General features: G+C 39.3%; 1 protein-coding gene across 2 annotated transcripts in view; it reads right to left on the bottom strand.

The window, feature by feature from the left end:
* Window positions 1-16,633, bottom strand: part of OXCT1 (3-oxoacid CoA-transferase 1) — an 84,883-nt gene that overhangs the window by 60,277 nt on the left and 7,973 nt on the right. For both annotated transcript variants that reach the window (XM_085042994.1, XM_085042995.1), the window contains exons 4-6: window positions 7,887-8,022; window positions 3,485-3,634; window positions 1,701-1,807 (exon numbers count right to left, since the gene is read on the bottom strand). In XM_085042994.1, the coding sequence (XP_084899120.1) occupies window positions 1,701-1,807; window positions 3,485-3,634; window positions 7,887-8,022 (393 nt within the window). The remainder of the gene's footprint in view (window positions 1-1,700; window positions 1,808-3,484; window positions 3,635-7,886; window positions 8,023-16,633) is intronic.

Raw genomic sequence — 16,633 nt, 5'->3', positions numbered from 1 at the left:
AAAATATTAATGCCAGCCTGTGGTCCCAGTAAGAATACCTAAAGTACATCTTTTGAATTTATAAAAGCTCTTAGTTTGAGGGTGATTAACAGTTTGGCAGACACTTACACCATTGCTATTGGCTACACAGAGTCACAGGAAACACACTATAAATAGTACCACACTACTGTGAAAGTGGTAGCAGACGGCAAGTTATAAGTTGAGCCTATGTTCTCTGTTCTAGGTCATCAGATGATTATGTCTCATCCAGAAACAGAATAGGTTACTGCTTATCATAAGCAACGTCCTTTGAGCTAGCAATATTCTATTTGGTGTAGGATACCAAATGATGATGTTTTCATCTTTGATCATTTACAATTGAAGGGAAGAGTCAAGATTTTTAGGTCTTCACTTCGGACGGAAGAAGTATCTGGTATCAGCTGTCTTGTGTGAATGTGGGAGACATATGAAGACTTCTGAAAGGAGCAGGAAGAAGGAAAGACATAGAGAACAACAGGACATAAAGGAAGGGAGTAAAAGGAGAATACAACCAGTCTGTTTCTGTGGAGAGTGAAAGAATTTTTCAGACATATCTGCTATGCATGAGTAGATAGACAGAGGGTAAAAGCACAGAGAGTAGTGGCTCAGGATCAAAGAAAGACAAGGCCAAGGAGGAAGAGTGTTTCCTGTATTCAATGTACCAGATCCTAAGGAGAGCCGTTTAGCAGCCATCAAATTCATCTGCACACACAATAAAGTTCAGGTTTCAATCAGAAACCATATTGCCTTGCCAGTGGGCAAGTCAGGATGTCAAGAGTTGGGCAAAATAAAAACTTATTTATTAATGTTCAAGTATTTTAATTTAATATTATTAATGTATGTGTATATATATATACACACATATAATATGTAAAGAAAAGCATTACTTTATGGATATTATTTTATACACATGTTTTGCCATTGCTTTTTCAACTCCATATTTGTTCTAATACCAAAAAAGACAGACTCTCAATCAGCATCTGCTTGCAGTAAACTGCAAGTGATAACTACAACACTTACCTTTTCATCTGATAGCCGTAAGACAAACAAATAAAAACCAGGCATTAAACGTAAGCAAACCTCTCTCCTGCTTCAGTTCAGGACAAACCAGAACATAAACAGAGCAATTCATGTAAGAGATTTTCTTACTAGTGCAATGTCAAACTTTTAATTGCAAAGATGTTTACATTCATATGATGCCTCTCCCTAAACCACCAAGATCAAATCCACTTTAAACACAGTTTTCTTTAGAGACAATCAGTTTTCCCATCACTGATTGGCCAGAAGACTGATTCAGTTCTCTTCTGTCATACATGAACATGTACTTCTTGGGTCAGTCTACAATTGTTTAAGAAAAAGGACCCAAACTAACATGAAAATCAAAAGGAAGAGAATGTCACTAAATTTCTCAATAGTCATCATAAAGACTTTGGTCTGCTGTGTCTCATTTTTAACTACAATGTTTTATTTCACAGCTATGTTTGAATTCTCAAAAGTCATTAGAAAAAGCAATTATATTTTGGTGTTTTAAAACAGTGTAATTTGACAGCAGGGAAAGGCAATATGAAAGAATGTGAAATCAGTAAAACATTATTTTGCCATAACACAGGAGACAGAATTCTCCCTCTCTTTCATTATCTAAACTGTAAAATAATCTTTTCCCACCAGTTAACAAGTCATACCTGAAAATGATGTTTCCTGCACGATCAGCTTTCCATGCCTTCACAAGAGCAAAATCTCCTGTAATTGATTTCTCCAAAATAAAGTGACGGCCATCAAACTCTCGCACCTACAGAGAGAAGTACAAAACTGAGATGTAAGTTTCTTCCAACAGATTTCATGTGTAATACTTATTTTTGGGGCTACTTTTGCAGACTATTGTATTTTGTCTTCTTTTTGTACTACATAAAGTTTTAACTGAAAAACTGCATGATTACAGAGAAGCACGGAAAGGCTGTAAACGCATTTTATCACAGTGTCTCTAGTGAAACAGCATGAGAATCCTTATTCCTCCTGCTCCATCTACTGGAATTAGACATGCTTTGTCCTGTGCATCTACCAGCTAACCAAAAGCTGAAGTGCTAATGCAGAACTATTGAAAAAGTTCATAAACACTGCCCACCATCTGAAATCCTAAATCCAAAATGAAGTCAATTTGAGATACACTACTCAAATCATGTCATCTGACAGACTGAATTTCAATTGCTTTTCCCTGCATTTATGATCAATATTTGCAATGAATGATACTGTGCCTGAAGCCAAAATATGGAACAGGGACACAGCTAGTCTTTTAATCCTATAGAGAGAGAGAGGAAAGAGCACCTCTCTTAACAATGCAGAACGTTAGACTACACACAAAATTATTACTTGAGAGATTTTTAAAGTTGCTCAGAGGGGGAGGAATTATGAGAAAAGTGTATCAGAAGTCAATTTTTCAGTACCATAAAAGATTTGAGCCTTTATAAAATGATACATCCATGCAAAATGGATGTGGAGAGTGGAATTGAACAAATCACACTAGTCATGTTATCAGCACTCCTCAGTTACTAGAGGAGAGTATGAGAGATTTTCCCACAAATGTCAAAAGAAAATCAAATGAAGCAAAATGTTAATAAACTTATAAGCTATTTAATGAGCAAAACATTCCTCCAAATGGGAAAACATCATAATGACATATGCAGTAAAAAATTTAAGGTAATAAAAAGACTAAGTCAATGCCTTGATACTGCAAATAATCATGTGTAAAATACTTAAAATCATGGGTTATAGTGGAATCACCTTTACCCCAGTTATGTTCTCAAGGTGAAATTTAATGTTGTAGGCAGCCTAACTGGAACACAGAAAATCAGCCCCACCCATTTCTTCAAGTAAAATTATGGCACTGAGATCTCTCTTTCCTGCTCGAAATCCATTTCCAAAATGAAACCCTTGTTTCTCCCTTGAAAGTCATACTCTTTTTATTTCTTTGCAGTTTTAACTACTGACACTAAATTGCATTTCAAATGTTGGGAAATGCATTTCCTCAAATTTGTGTCAACTGAGCTCTTCCCAGTTTAACAGGGAAATGTCCCATTTCTTCTAAGGCTGAAGCTCCACAAACAGCTGCAGGGCTGCTTACTGCATGGCACAGTATTTAAAGTGCATCTGCCCCACCAACAGGAGATTGTTCTCAAATAGCTCTATGCACGACAGTGGCCAGGGACAAAATTTTGTTGGAATACACAGAGAACCTGGTCAGGGAACAGTGAAGTGAAAAGTAACTCGGTAAGGCAGGCTTTCACTGGGACCAGTTCTTGATGCTAAATCACTCTAAAATTGTAAAAACTGTTCTAACACATCACAGAGGACACAAGCAAGCAGGGGAGCAAAACTAATGTGTCTCCAGCTAACTGATGTTATCTTGTAAATATGTTAGAAATTAATTTTTCATAGGTGTAGGCTTTCTAATGGCAATCAGACCTCTTACCTCTCTTGGCTGGCTGGCAATGGCAATGGTGCCATCTGTGTTGTACTTGATGGGTGCACCCCCCTCCTGCACCAGCGTCCCATAGCCAGTACTGGTGTAAAATGCTGGGATTCCTGCTCCTCCTGCTCTGATACGTTCAGCGAGTGTACCCTATGGAAAAACACATTTGATAAATCATCATTTGGGAACAACAAATCAAACATTGATGAATGGCTTGCGTTAACTTTATTTTATATCCTGTCATTTGGAACTTTTCCCTATGTACTCACTAGACAGATGTGATCACCTATTTTTTCCTCACATTTTATCTTTCCGATGTGGGACTGGTACTGGACAATGCAAGAAATGCTCAACCACACAGTCATGAACGGCTCAACATGACACTGTCATACAACTACCTGCCAGATCACAGGCCCCAGCACTTGGCTGTGTCTCGTCTCCTTTAGTTTGTTTCCCAACCCATTATTCCTGAGAATGCTGCAGAGTTCTTTTTCTCTTTCCCACCTGACTACATATCCTAGAAGGTTTTTCTTCTCTAACAGTCCTACACACTGATGTTCATTCTTCAACGTCCTAAGAAAAACTTCAGAATCCACTCCAAGCTGAAACAGCCAAGCATGGCACATTGAGAAAGGAAGAGGGAGTCCAGTGATCTGGGTTGCCTGTGCCAAGAATACCAAGAAGCTGACAGAGCAGTGTTTGTACTCTGTTTGGCCACCCTGTCCGCACTCTTCTCTATGTCCAGCTGTAGTATAGACACTAACACCAAAAATTCCTCATCAGTCTTAATTATGGATTTATGGCCAAAAACATGTGTTTGCAGCTCATTATTGTCATTTCCTGGATTTTTTTTTAGTATATTTTTCTGGATTCAAAGCAAGACAAGAACATCAATTATCAAGCTTAACAGCCTCTACAACATAGATTGCATGTTCCCCAGTTATCCTTCAGGAAGCACAATGACCTCTGGCTGGTTTTCAAAATGGTGGCAAGAAGCAGCTGCAAACCATGCAATGATACGACATCTTGTGTTCCAGGAAGACTTAGCATTTCAAGACCTCACCATGACCTCTCCCTTATTATGCATCAATAACACAAAAGTCTCCCATTTTGCCCTAGGTTACACCAAAGTTTTTTTTTTTGAAAGACTATTTTTCTGGACACAGATATTTCAAATCCCCACATCTCCTAGAAAGTAACTAATTCACCTTACTGTTTACAGTTATGCACTGCAGACCCATTATTCCCATGTTGGATCTACATAGCTTATTTGTAGCCCACAAAGCCAACTACATGTCTAGGGAATTCAAAGTCTTCTAGATGAAAGTACTGAACCTTAAATAGGAAGGAAAAAATGCATTGTGAGATTTTTGACATATGAAACATTAGACATGGCAAGTGTCTGGCTATTTTCAGGTCTGCTGACTGAGTATAAAAGGTTTTCCACTCATCTCCAGAATTCTAAGAAAGTCTCTCACAGCACCCTCATAGGTAAGCTCAGGAAGTCTGGTCTGGATGAGAAGACAGTAAGAGGGACTGAGAACTGAACAGCTGAACAGCTGATCCCAGAGTATCATAATGAGCAGCACAGGGTCTAGTTGGAGGCCTGTCACTAGCGATGTCCCCCAGGGGTCAATACAGTGCTGTGTATTGTTTAAATTATTCGTCAATATCTTGGACGAAGAGACACATGCCTCCACAGCGAGTTTGCTGATGACACAAAGTTGGAAGGAGTAGCCAATACCCCAGAGAGCTCTGCAGACCTTTAGAAGGACCTCAACAGGTTGAAGAGATGGGCAGACAAGAGCAATCTGAAATTCAACAAAGTCAAATGCAGGGTCCTGCACCTGGACAGGAATAACCTCTTCGGGCTGGGGCTGACCTGCTGGAAAGCAGACCCAGGAGAAGGACCTGATGGAGAACAAACTGTCCACAAACCAGCAGTGTGTCCTTGTGGCCAAGGCCAGTGGTATCCTGGAGTGCATCAGGAAGAGCATTTGCTACAGGTCATGGGAACTGACCCTGCCCCTCTACTACCCATGGCCCCTGGTGAGGCCATGTCTGGACTGCTGTGTCCAGTTCTGGACTCCTCAGGACAAAAGAGACATGGAACTCCTGGAGTGGATCCAGTGAAGGGTAATAAAGCTGCTTAAGGAATGGAGTATCTCTCTTACAAGGAAAGGCTGAGAGAGCTGGGCCTGATCAGCCTCGGTAAGAGGTGACTGAGAGAGAACCTCATCAATGCCTGTAAGTATTTGAAGGATGGGTGCCATGGGAAGGCAGCCAGGCTCTGTTCAGTGACACTGAGCAACAGGAAAAGGGGCAACACGCAGAAACTGATGCACAGTAGTTCCACCTGAACACGAGGAGAAACTTTCTTACAATGTAACTAATCACACACTGGAACAGGCTGCCCAGGGAGGTGGCATAGTCTCCCTCACTGGAGACATCCAAGAACCATCCGGACACAATCCTGTGCCATGTGCTCTAGTATGGCCCTGCTTGAGCAGGAAGGCTGGACCAGATGACCACTGTGGGCCCTTCCAGCCTGACTCTGTGATTCTATAATTCACAAGAGACCAAGCTCAAGATACTACTCTCAATAAAAACTTAACATACTTGTTTTTCCCAGAAACTTATATAAATAGCTGTTTAAAGCCCAAAGGTTATATGTCACCTGTGAAAATGCCACACACTAATATGCTGTAGGCTTTAGAGCACCAACTTCACAAAAGTTGATCTCAATAGAACTGATACTGAGGATTTCAGGATATCATAGCATTCATGTTATTTGGGTAGCTTGAGAGTGCTAAAACAATTAAAACGATGGTGCTAAAAAGGGAAGTTGTAAATTGGTTCATAACAGTATGCAGAGATTAATTTCATTAAGAGTTAATGAACAAGCCAAAAAGGGGTTTGTGTCATAACGAACTCTCCTAATTTGATTCCTGCCCACTAGATGGCAGGCACTGCCCACAGGACATTCCCAAAAGCTGCCATCAAGATGGGAACAGGGCAGCTCCTTGACTTCCTTCCCCTTATATGGGGCCACAGTACTGAGCATGCTTTATGCCTTTTTACACATTCCTCAAAAAAAAAGTGTGTGTGTGTATACATAAATTTCAAATGAATATAATTAATTAATGAATTAATTTTAAAAAAGGGAATTCACACAGATACAGACATTCAGTTCTTAACAAATGCATGACCCTAAAATGGTGTACTGGGTTTGCAAGGTTTTGGTAGCTAGAGGGGTGCCTACTGTGAAAAGATGCCAGAAGCTTCCCTCATGTCCACAGAGCCAGTGTGAGCTGGTTCGAAGGCTGAGCCCATCAGTAACAGTGGCAGCCTCTGCGACAGCCTATTGAACAAGGAGAAAGAACTTTGCACAGATGTAAGTGCATCCAGAGCAGAGAGGAGTGAGAATATGTGAGAGGAACAGCCCTGCAGGCACCAAGGTGAGTGAAGGAGGAGGTGCAGGAGGTGCTTCAGGTGCCAGAGAGCCGATGGTGCAGGCCATGGTGAAGCAGCTGTGCCCCTGCAGCCCACAGTGAGCCACAGGGGAGCAGAGATGCACCTGCAACCCCTGGAGGACCCCATGCCCAAGCAGGGAAATGCCTGAAAGAATGCTGTGACCCCAGGGGAAGCCTGTGCTGGAGCAGGCTCCTGGCAGGACCTGTGTCCCCATGGAAAGAGGAGCCCATGCTGGACCAGGTTTGCTGGCAGGACTTGTGACCCCATGGGAGACCCATGCTGCAGCAGCCTTTTCCTGAAAGACTGCACCTCATGGAAGGAACCTATGCTGAAGCACTCTGTTCCTGAAGTGTGTGGAATGGACACACACTGGAGCAAGGAAAAAGCATGAGGCCTCCTCCTCATCAAGAGGGAAGGAGGGGCACAATGTGTGATGAACTGACCTCAACCCCCTATTCCCTCCTCCCCTGTGCCACTAGCAGGGAGAAGGTAGAGTAAATTTTGTATAAGGTTACAGCTGGGAAGAAGGAAAGGCTGGGGCAAAGTGGGGGAGGGGAGGGGGTGTTAAGATTTTGTTTTATTTCTCTTAGCCTACTCTGATTTGATTGGCATAAACTAAATTAATTTCCTCAAGCCAAGTAGGTTGTGCCCTTGATCATAACTGGTGAGTGATCTCTCCCTTCACTTATCTCAACCCGTGAGTCTTTTATTATCTTTTCTCTTCCCTGTCTAGCTGAGGGGAGTGAGAGTGCAGCTTTGGTGGGCACCTGGAGCCCAGTCAGGGTGAGCCCACCGCAGACAGCAAGTGCCTTCTGCACACAAGCAAAACATTTGGATTGCAAAACAATTTTATAAGAGCACTTAAACATTATTCTACTCAGCATTTTAGATGTAAGGAAATCACCAGTCTCTTAGAGACACTCCTTACCTGTGGTGTAAGCTCAACTTCAAGCTCACCAGATAAATACTGGCGTTCAAATTCAGCGTTCTCTCCAACATATGATGACACCATGCGTTTTATCTGCTTTGTCTGAAGCAGAAGACCAAGTCCAAAATTGTCAACACTGTGTAGAAAAACCCAGACAATAGTTTTGTTGTAAACAATGTACTTGATAAGCTGTAATGACTCAACAAGAACAAAGTTATCTCCCCCACACATAAGGTATTTAAAAAAAAAAAATCGAATTCCAGCTTTTACGGGGGAAACATCAAAGCTACGTTAAAATTTAAGATTTCAATCTCCAGACCTCATCTCTTCCAAAGCACAGAATACATTCAAAACTTCCTTTTAAAGTCATTTCACATGTTAACAGCTAAAAATACCAGCTTCACAAATGGTGTTGTTTTACATATCTGCTCCCTTAAAAAGCCTTACCAATTAATAAGAAGTCAGACATGGCTTTGAGTGAATAAAGACATATTTTTGTTTACACTCCTGCTCACCAGGAAAAAGACAAATGATTGCTTTGTAGCCCAAGGAAAAAGGCACATTCGTATTTATAATGCTAGTTTCTACATGAGGTAAGAGAATATTTGTATTTAAATTTTCTTATTATAGTAAATCATTTAACTTCTTACTAAATAACCACCTACTCCAAAAAAGGATTTGAGCACTGCAGACAAGATTTTCTTGTCTGTGTCTGCTTAAACTGAATTCCTGAGATGTTATACATTTTTCTTGTGCTAGTACTTCTCAAATTCTGATATCCTTTGTGATGTTTGTCATACTATATTGTGTACTAATGGAAGGGAAACATTTTTCAAGAGTTCCTGCAGCCAAGGGGCTCTGCAAAAAATGCTACTTCAATTTGAGCAAATATAAGGCTAAAATATAAATATGGAAATAAACATAGATGATATGATAAAGATACATTTCTTTCACTTTTCCAGCACATTATGCAGGATGCCAGAATACTGGTACATGTGTGTGAAGCTAGCTCCTCCACATTTATGTTGGTCTATGCATCATATAAGCAGAGAATTCAGACCTACCAGTCCCTCTACAAATAAGATGCCATGATTCAGAGCCACCTCATAAAACATGATGTATATCTGCCATTAGTTGGCTCAATTGAATATGACTTATTATCCACACAATGGCTTGACATTTCAGGATAAGAAATATGGAAAAATATTAGAAGAATCCTATAAGATATCAAGTATTCAGCACTGTGTAATTAACACACACCTGTGCTTGCTATGTAGGAATCCTGTTGAAAACACCATTCCTGAAGAAGAGCTCCAAAAAAGGACCAGATCCAAGTCTTTACTATTACGCAGTATTCATTTTCAAATACAAAACTGGTAATGCTTGCCAGCCATAGCACAGGGTGCAGTGCTGCAGGTGAAGGGAGAGGGGCTGAGGGCAGGACCAGCACCAGCTCTTCACCTCCAACCACAAAACTCCAAGAGCTGCATGGACAGACCTGCAGCCACAATGCCTTCGCAACTGCATGCATCATGAGCACTATTTTAAGGTTAGGACTATTTAAAGGATCTGGCCCACTTCACTGCATACTCAAGCAGTTTGGGAACTGGATAAGAGGAAGTGAAACAAGCTTCTCTGATCTGGTTCTCTAAATTTAAAACAATGTGACTTATTATAAAAGCTTGCTCCACTCTCCAACTCTGACCTATTAAAAAAAAATTAAAAATCTAACTCTGGTGCAACTTTCAAAGCGTTATGGTGCCAAAGCCTTGAGACTAGAATGTGCGTTGCTTAGAAACAACCTGCATTTCTAACTCCCCACAAGAAAAAACATACTGCAGTTTAAAACTAGACCTAATAGAGAAGAAAGAAGAGTCTTGTGGGCAAAAGGGATTACAAAAAAGAATAAAAATGCTGGAATTTCCTTTATAGGTTCATTCAAAACAGAACAATTTCTCTCACAAGAAAACCATCTAACCCTGATCTCTCACTATAAAAGGCAGTAAACAAATGTAAGAGACCAGCCAACACCTGATGGCAGTTTAATGGGTTGTTATAACTACAGTACTGTATAGCAAAAGTACTGAATTTAAACACAATTGTGCAGTGCTTTCTAGTGCAAGAACAAGGAAGGGGGATGCAAGGACAAGTGCAAGGGGAAGCTTCTTGAGCTGCTTGCAAGCCAGAGTTTGCAATTTCTGTGTATCATTCAGGTGGTTAACAATGCTCTACTCCTTACAGAGCCTGAAAGATACCAAATAGAAACAAGCACTTCTGCATGCAGAAAATAACACTATGAGTGCATGTTCACATAAGACAGGATGGTAACAGAATCAGAAGCAGATTTGTAATGGTTAAACAAATTTCTGCTTCATTTCACTAGGATCCATAATCCTTCCTCCTACATTCTCAGAAACAGCTACTGAAGCATATTGTCCTTAACAGGATTTTGTATATCATCCTGCAGGATCCCATGATTTATTGCTTTGAACACTTGAGTCCCTGATCTACTACTGTGACATATCTTCTCTCAAATAAAACTCAGTAGCTACAAAGAAATTAAGTAGAAAGTTGCACAAATATTATTCTGTCACAGTCATGCCAATTGTTCTTCACTTCTTGAGTCTCTCTTCACCTCAAATGCAGCCAGTTTGTTTAAAAAAAAATTGTTGTGAGGATCTGTTACTAAGCACACAGGTTGTATATGACCTGTTATTTCCCTAGGACAATGACAACAGGAATTTCACCTTTTGAAGGTCATGCACCAGGAAGCTATGCCTGCCTGATAACACAAATTCACTTCAATTCCCTCATCCATTTAATCTTCAGAGCAGCATCACAAAATCCTGTTGCCATACTCAAATGGGGGTTTTCAGATGTTAATTTTTTAAAAGACATATGATGCTATCCGTCTTTTTTGAGGATGCCATCTGCATTCAGGTTTCCAGCTAAAATAACCCTTTTGCTTTCAAATGCATCAGTTCTCATCTCCCTCCAAAACCCCATTTTAAGCACTTCAGCCTATTTTATGTTTCCTATGTTTTTCTCTTGTATCTGAATGTCTTAAGAAACATACATTTCACACAGAAAACACTGTTTTCACTCCTGTTCTCCCTATCCTTTGAGTTTCATGTGACATCTCTATCCCAGATTACAAATTTTAAAAACATTCTGCTTTATGGAAATGTCTTTCAATATAACATTTATATGGCAATTTTAAGTTACTTGTTCTCCCCTTCCATATTTTGTTGCTTTCTTGATTGTGTTGTTTTAAGCACAAAAGCTTTTTGAACTTTTCAGCTTTAATTATGTTTACCCTCAAAATACTACCCCTGAAATATCTGCCTTGCAGGCAACTCTCCACCTATCAAACAGCAACCATAAAAAGAAAAAAAGAACCTTTACAGACTGCATAAAAAGAATACGTCCTGCACTTCTATTTCAAAAGCTGGATTCAGTCCTTTAAAAAATCTAAACAAAGGTAAGTGAAATAAAAATGTGTTGTCCTAGATAGGAAGGAAGAAGGTGTGGTGGAAGTTGACATAGTTGATATGTCAACTATGAAAAAGGAAAGTACACATTAATGCCAGACAGCAAATGTGGTTTTTTACCCTCAGAATTGTTAAGACTTCTAGAAGTTTCCCCATTCTGTACTAAGATGAAAAGTGAATCAACAGAATACATGAAACACATGTAGGAAAAGAGATCTTACCAGGCATTCATCAAAGACTTAGGTGACCCAAGTTCCCCACATTTGTGATGCAGATAAGGAAAATTAAGGTCTAATTGTCTAGAAATACAGTCCTTCCTATTGTTTTGTCCCTCTCAGACCTACAAACCCTTCCTGTCAAAAAGTATGTCTGCCATTTCTAATTTTAAAAATTAGCCAAAGATGACACCCAGGCAGATCTGGCCCACACATCTCCAGTATACTGAAAGTAGTCAAAGGCAGTATGTCGATATTTCAGTGCAGATAAACAATAATCTGCAGCTCTCAGACCTTTTATCTTGGTTGCTCAAGCATAACATATTCTACAGCATCACAGGGAAGAACAGATTACCTAAGTTTCCAAGCTGATAAAAGCCCCACACACCCACAAGCTCTGCACAGCCTGATGAAACAGGAAATAGAAATTTGTATTCTTATACAGAAAAAAATGGATACTTGGAATGTCACCCACTCTGGCACAAAACATACAATGGTTTATTTCTAGGAGGTTTTTTTGGTAAAAGAAGAAAATTACAACTCTCCGCTCTCTTTCTGCCTCTGTAAAGATATTTATATGTGTCTTAAAAAGTGGGTGTGGTCAAATGAGACTGGATGGCAGGCAGCATCAATTAGCATGAGGACTTCCTTCTAGTTTTTTTAAAGAGACATCGTCCTCTACAGCCGTTGTTCAAAGATTCTCCAGAACCTGAGATGCATTTTCCTGGGAGATTACACAAGACGAGAAAATATTAACATTAATATCTTGAGTTTTGGAGAATTAAAACATGTTGGTCAACAAGGACCTACCATGATTCCCCACCTGATCTTTCTCCTCTCGTAATTTGGGGACTGGAAAGAGAGGAGGGTAACTACATCACCCCTGAAAACTACAGATTGAAAAGGAAAAGCATGCAATAGGAATCCTGGGAAATGCTCCACCTCAGGCAGAAACTAAAGCTTCTGCAACTAGCTGTTGCTGGAGAAAAAATGCATATAAATAGTTGGTCCTACTCCTGCAAAACGCTTTATGTAAAGACACCAGTCAGCTTCTGGAGATAGACAAGCAGTCTTTTTAGGCTTTCATCAGCTCCACGTGTTGCATAACGAAGCATGAAACTTGATAACAGATGGACCTGTTCCAGAGCTAGAAATTTTCTTGGCAATGGGCTAGGAGTGGGGAGAGGAAACAATTTCCTCTGACATTCTTCATGAAGATGAGGAGAGGCTGGTTCTATTTGTAACGTCAGCTTTTCAGTCTTCAAAAGGATTTGCTCCAAGTTGCATGCAATTACATCTTCTGACAGATCCACAATTTCTGGAGAAGACTGGATATGCTTCCCAACAAAAATGTATGCATCAATCACTACTTCCTTGGCATTTCTTAGTAGCACAGTCTTGAGCTTTCAGGCTTACAGGGGTGCCTGACTATAGCATGAAACTTTACCAACATGAAAGGTATGTGGACAGAGGTACCACCTGAGTTCTTAGGGATGCACATTCTTAGATCCACACAAATAAAGTATAATCCTGGCAGTACCAGAAAGAGATCCTTTATAGCCTTTATGCAGAAAATGAGTAAATGCCTACTAGATAGCACTTGCCAGGACACACTGAACAAAAGTTCAGGCACACCCAGACAAAATTAATGTAGACAATCAGTCACATAACAGTTCTTCATAGTGCAACTTCCCCAGTCTTGCAGTTGGCTTATAACCATGAGACTATGTCCCACAAAAATTTCCCCATGTGTTAACTGGAAGATTACTGAAGAGCCAGCTCAGATGATATTCTGTTTCTTCTTCTCTGTCCCTCACTTCCACAAGGGTACAAAGAGTGAGGACAAGATGAGAAAGTTAACTAACAAAGAGAGAAAAACAGATTTGGTTCACAGAGAGGTAAATTATTCAGAGGTATAATGCTTATTTGCCTTGTTGCTTCTTTTCTTTAGCCAAATGTCTTTGATATTGTCTTCCAACACCTTCTTTTCCTAGGACATTTTCTGATCTGTCTGATTGCAAATTGCTTAATGGAAAGTAAAAAAGAGAGGCTGAAGCTCTTTGGAGGAAAGTGACTGAGAAAAGATAAGGAAGAGAGAAGTATGAGTGCTGCCATACGCTACGGCAATCCTGGCCAGGAGATGATGAGATAGGACAGAAAACAGGGCAGTAGGTCACAGCTCCCAGAAACCACTGAAAATGACTCATCACCTTTCCAGACTGTGGCAAATGACAAAAAATAAATAGTCTACTGAATCAACGTTGAGGGGAGGAGGAAGAGGGAGACGGGGAGGGAGACGGGGAGGGAGAGGGAGAGGGAGAGGGAGAGGGAGAGGGAGAGGGAGAGGGAGAGGGAGAGGGAGAGGGAGAGGGATCGCAAAGCCCTGTGTGCAGACTGGCATGCCTGAGCCTTAATCTCCCTCTAGTCCATCTCTGCAGTGTCTGCACTGCATCCATGTCCCTCTGCTACTAAAGTCTTCTCATGACAACTCTGTCCCCTCTGCTCTCATAACTTCATTTTAAGTCTCACAGCAAAATGGCAGTATTCTTACTCCACCATCCTTCTCCAGAAACAATGCTCTTCTCCTGTGAGAATGATGGGTGCAGGCATATATGCCAAGTCCATAAAAGGCAGATAATTTCTGAAGAGAACAAATACTGTACATTGCATGGTTACATCAACAGCAAGATCTCCTCTTCCCACATTCCCTTCTGTTACGAAATGGCATACTGTGTTTTTATTACAACAAGTAAAACAACTCTATTCAGAACTTCTAAAATGCACCACATTTTTCCTTCACAGAGAGGTTACATGGTATAGAGGCAATCTGATAAATATTTTAATTTCATCATGAATGCATCACACTTCAAAAGTCACCTAGCTGAAAGATAGGTTTAACTTTCATTGTCACCCTTCTATAACTAATTCTTCATCCATGCTGAGTTCCACACCTATTTTTTCTCATTTGTAATCACAACCAGAGTTATCTCCACAGGTGTTTTCTCAATAGCTCCACGTAGTACAAAGTTAGTACAATTTGCCCTGCCAAAATCCTAAGTAACCTCCAAGCTAAAATTAGCTAGATGACCTAGGCAGATTTTCAGGGATTTGCAGTTCACACAATGTCACCAATTTAACAGCTGTAATAAAGCACCTGATTGGATTCTTTATGAAGAACGCAGACAATTAAAAAAAAAAAAGTAAACTGCTTCAAATAATCAAATTCACTGAAAATATATACCTTGTCTGCTGATCTTGGCAATTTGCCATGTGCAGGATTTTACAAAATTCCACTCTTCAATCTCTACCAAGAGAGGTAAGTGTCACTGGTGAACTTATTTTTCATTTCTGAAAGTATATTTAATTTGGAATGTTTGAAGGATTTCTTATGCATATACAAAAATGGTAAACACAATGTAAGACACTCTGAGTATCACCCTGACCCTGTCTTTGTGTACTTACAAGCCCCCTTGCCAGTACCTCACATGTTTTCACTTACATTTTACCTTTCTGAATCAAGAGATTGTCAAATTTGTTCCATTAAAACCACTTGGTACCTAATACTATGTGGAAAAACTTCACAACCTTCTGTGAATTTGGAATACAATTTCCATATGATGGTAATTTTTATATATATATTTACATTTTAATATGTTTTTAATAAGTGTAATATAAAGACAGAAAGATAGACAGCTATTTTACTAACAATAATGGTGGAATTAAGTCACATGAGTTACATGCAAGAAAAAAAAAAGCAGGGAATCCGTGGCAAAGATGGCAGACACAATTTGGTTTTAACAGAAACATACCATTCAAAGGAATGACTGAAAAATGAGATAACCTTAAACATTAACTAATGGAACATTTATCAAACCTGTCTTAAATTCAAAATACTTAATTGCTAAGAATATTAATATACATTTTGTCCTTTATAATATGGGGTGCAGTAAGTTTACCACTGCATCTGATCCCATACAGTAATGCCTTAGAGAGATCTGGGAACCACAAATAGCCCAGCCCATTAGGAAAACAAGAGTATTATGCTTAACAGAGCTAAGTAATGCCATTCAGGCATCATGATCAAAAGTGCAAATGCTTATCTAAAAGTCATCTTGTCCTTCCTAATGTATAACATTGTAACATTAAAAGACCTTCAAAAAGCATACAGAGACCAAAGGTTCAAAAAGCTGGTAATGCTTTATAAGAACACAGTCTGAACCAGTGATAATCTGACAGATGCTGTCAGTGTCCTTTCAGATGATCACCCAGGTGATAAGCAATTAAGATCTTAATTCTGACTGCTCTATTTTTACTGTAAGTGAAACACTACTGCATTCAAAAAGGATGTATTTTTAAGTCTCAAAAGCAGACATAGCCCAAATTTGATAAAACAATCAGACCACACATACAGTTATCAAAAGTAATGGGCTTCATTTTCACTCTCCACCAATTCAGCTTATTGAGGTGGTAGATACAATGAAAATGTTGATTTCAGGATATGATTTTAGCCAAATTTTATCAATTTCATTAAGCATAATTAATTAAAAATAATAATTTCGTGCACATTTTTTAAACTTTCATTTTAAATATTTGGCTATGTTGACAAGAAGACAGTTTTTGTCACAAGAAAAATCCTGAAACAACAGGTCTGAGAATATGCATTAGGGAAGTCTTAGCATAGGCTGACTGGAAATATTCAAGTCCCAAGTAACTTGAAATCAATATGCAACAAGATACCATGAAGTTACATGCAGATGAAAAAACAGCCAAGAAGGTACTGTACACTAATCACAACTATGTTGGGAATTTACTTAATCAGTGTTTAAAATAAGCTTTTATTTATTTATTTATTTATTCTTTCTTTCTTTTTTTTTTTGTCTATTATTTTTACATAGTCTTACTAATTTTAATACTGGCATTTGTAGAATGAACCAAATTTAAACAAGAATTAAGAAAATATTTAATAAAATGGATTTTGGTAGCTTACTGAGACAGAACATTCTCAATTTAAAGGGCTTACAAAAACACAGTGTAAAGTAAG

This window comes from Lichenostomus cassidix, chromosome Z (genome assembly GCF_008360975.1).
Source record: "Lichenostomus cassidix isolate B80296 chromosome Z, HeHo_3.0, whole genome shotgun sequence".
Lineage (NCBI taxonomy): Eukaryota > Metazoa > Chordata > Aves > Passeriformes > Meliphagidae > Lichenostomus > Lichenostomus cassidix.
Note: the sequence above shows the minus strand (reverse complement) of the source record. Positions and strands in the feature narration are given on the sequence as shown.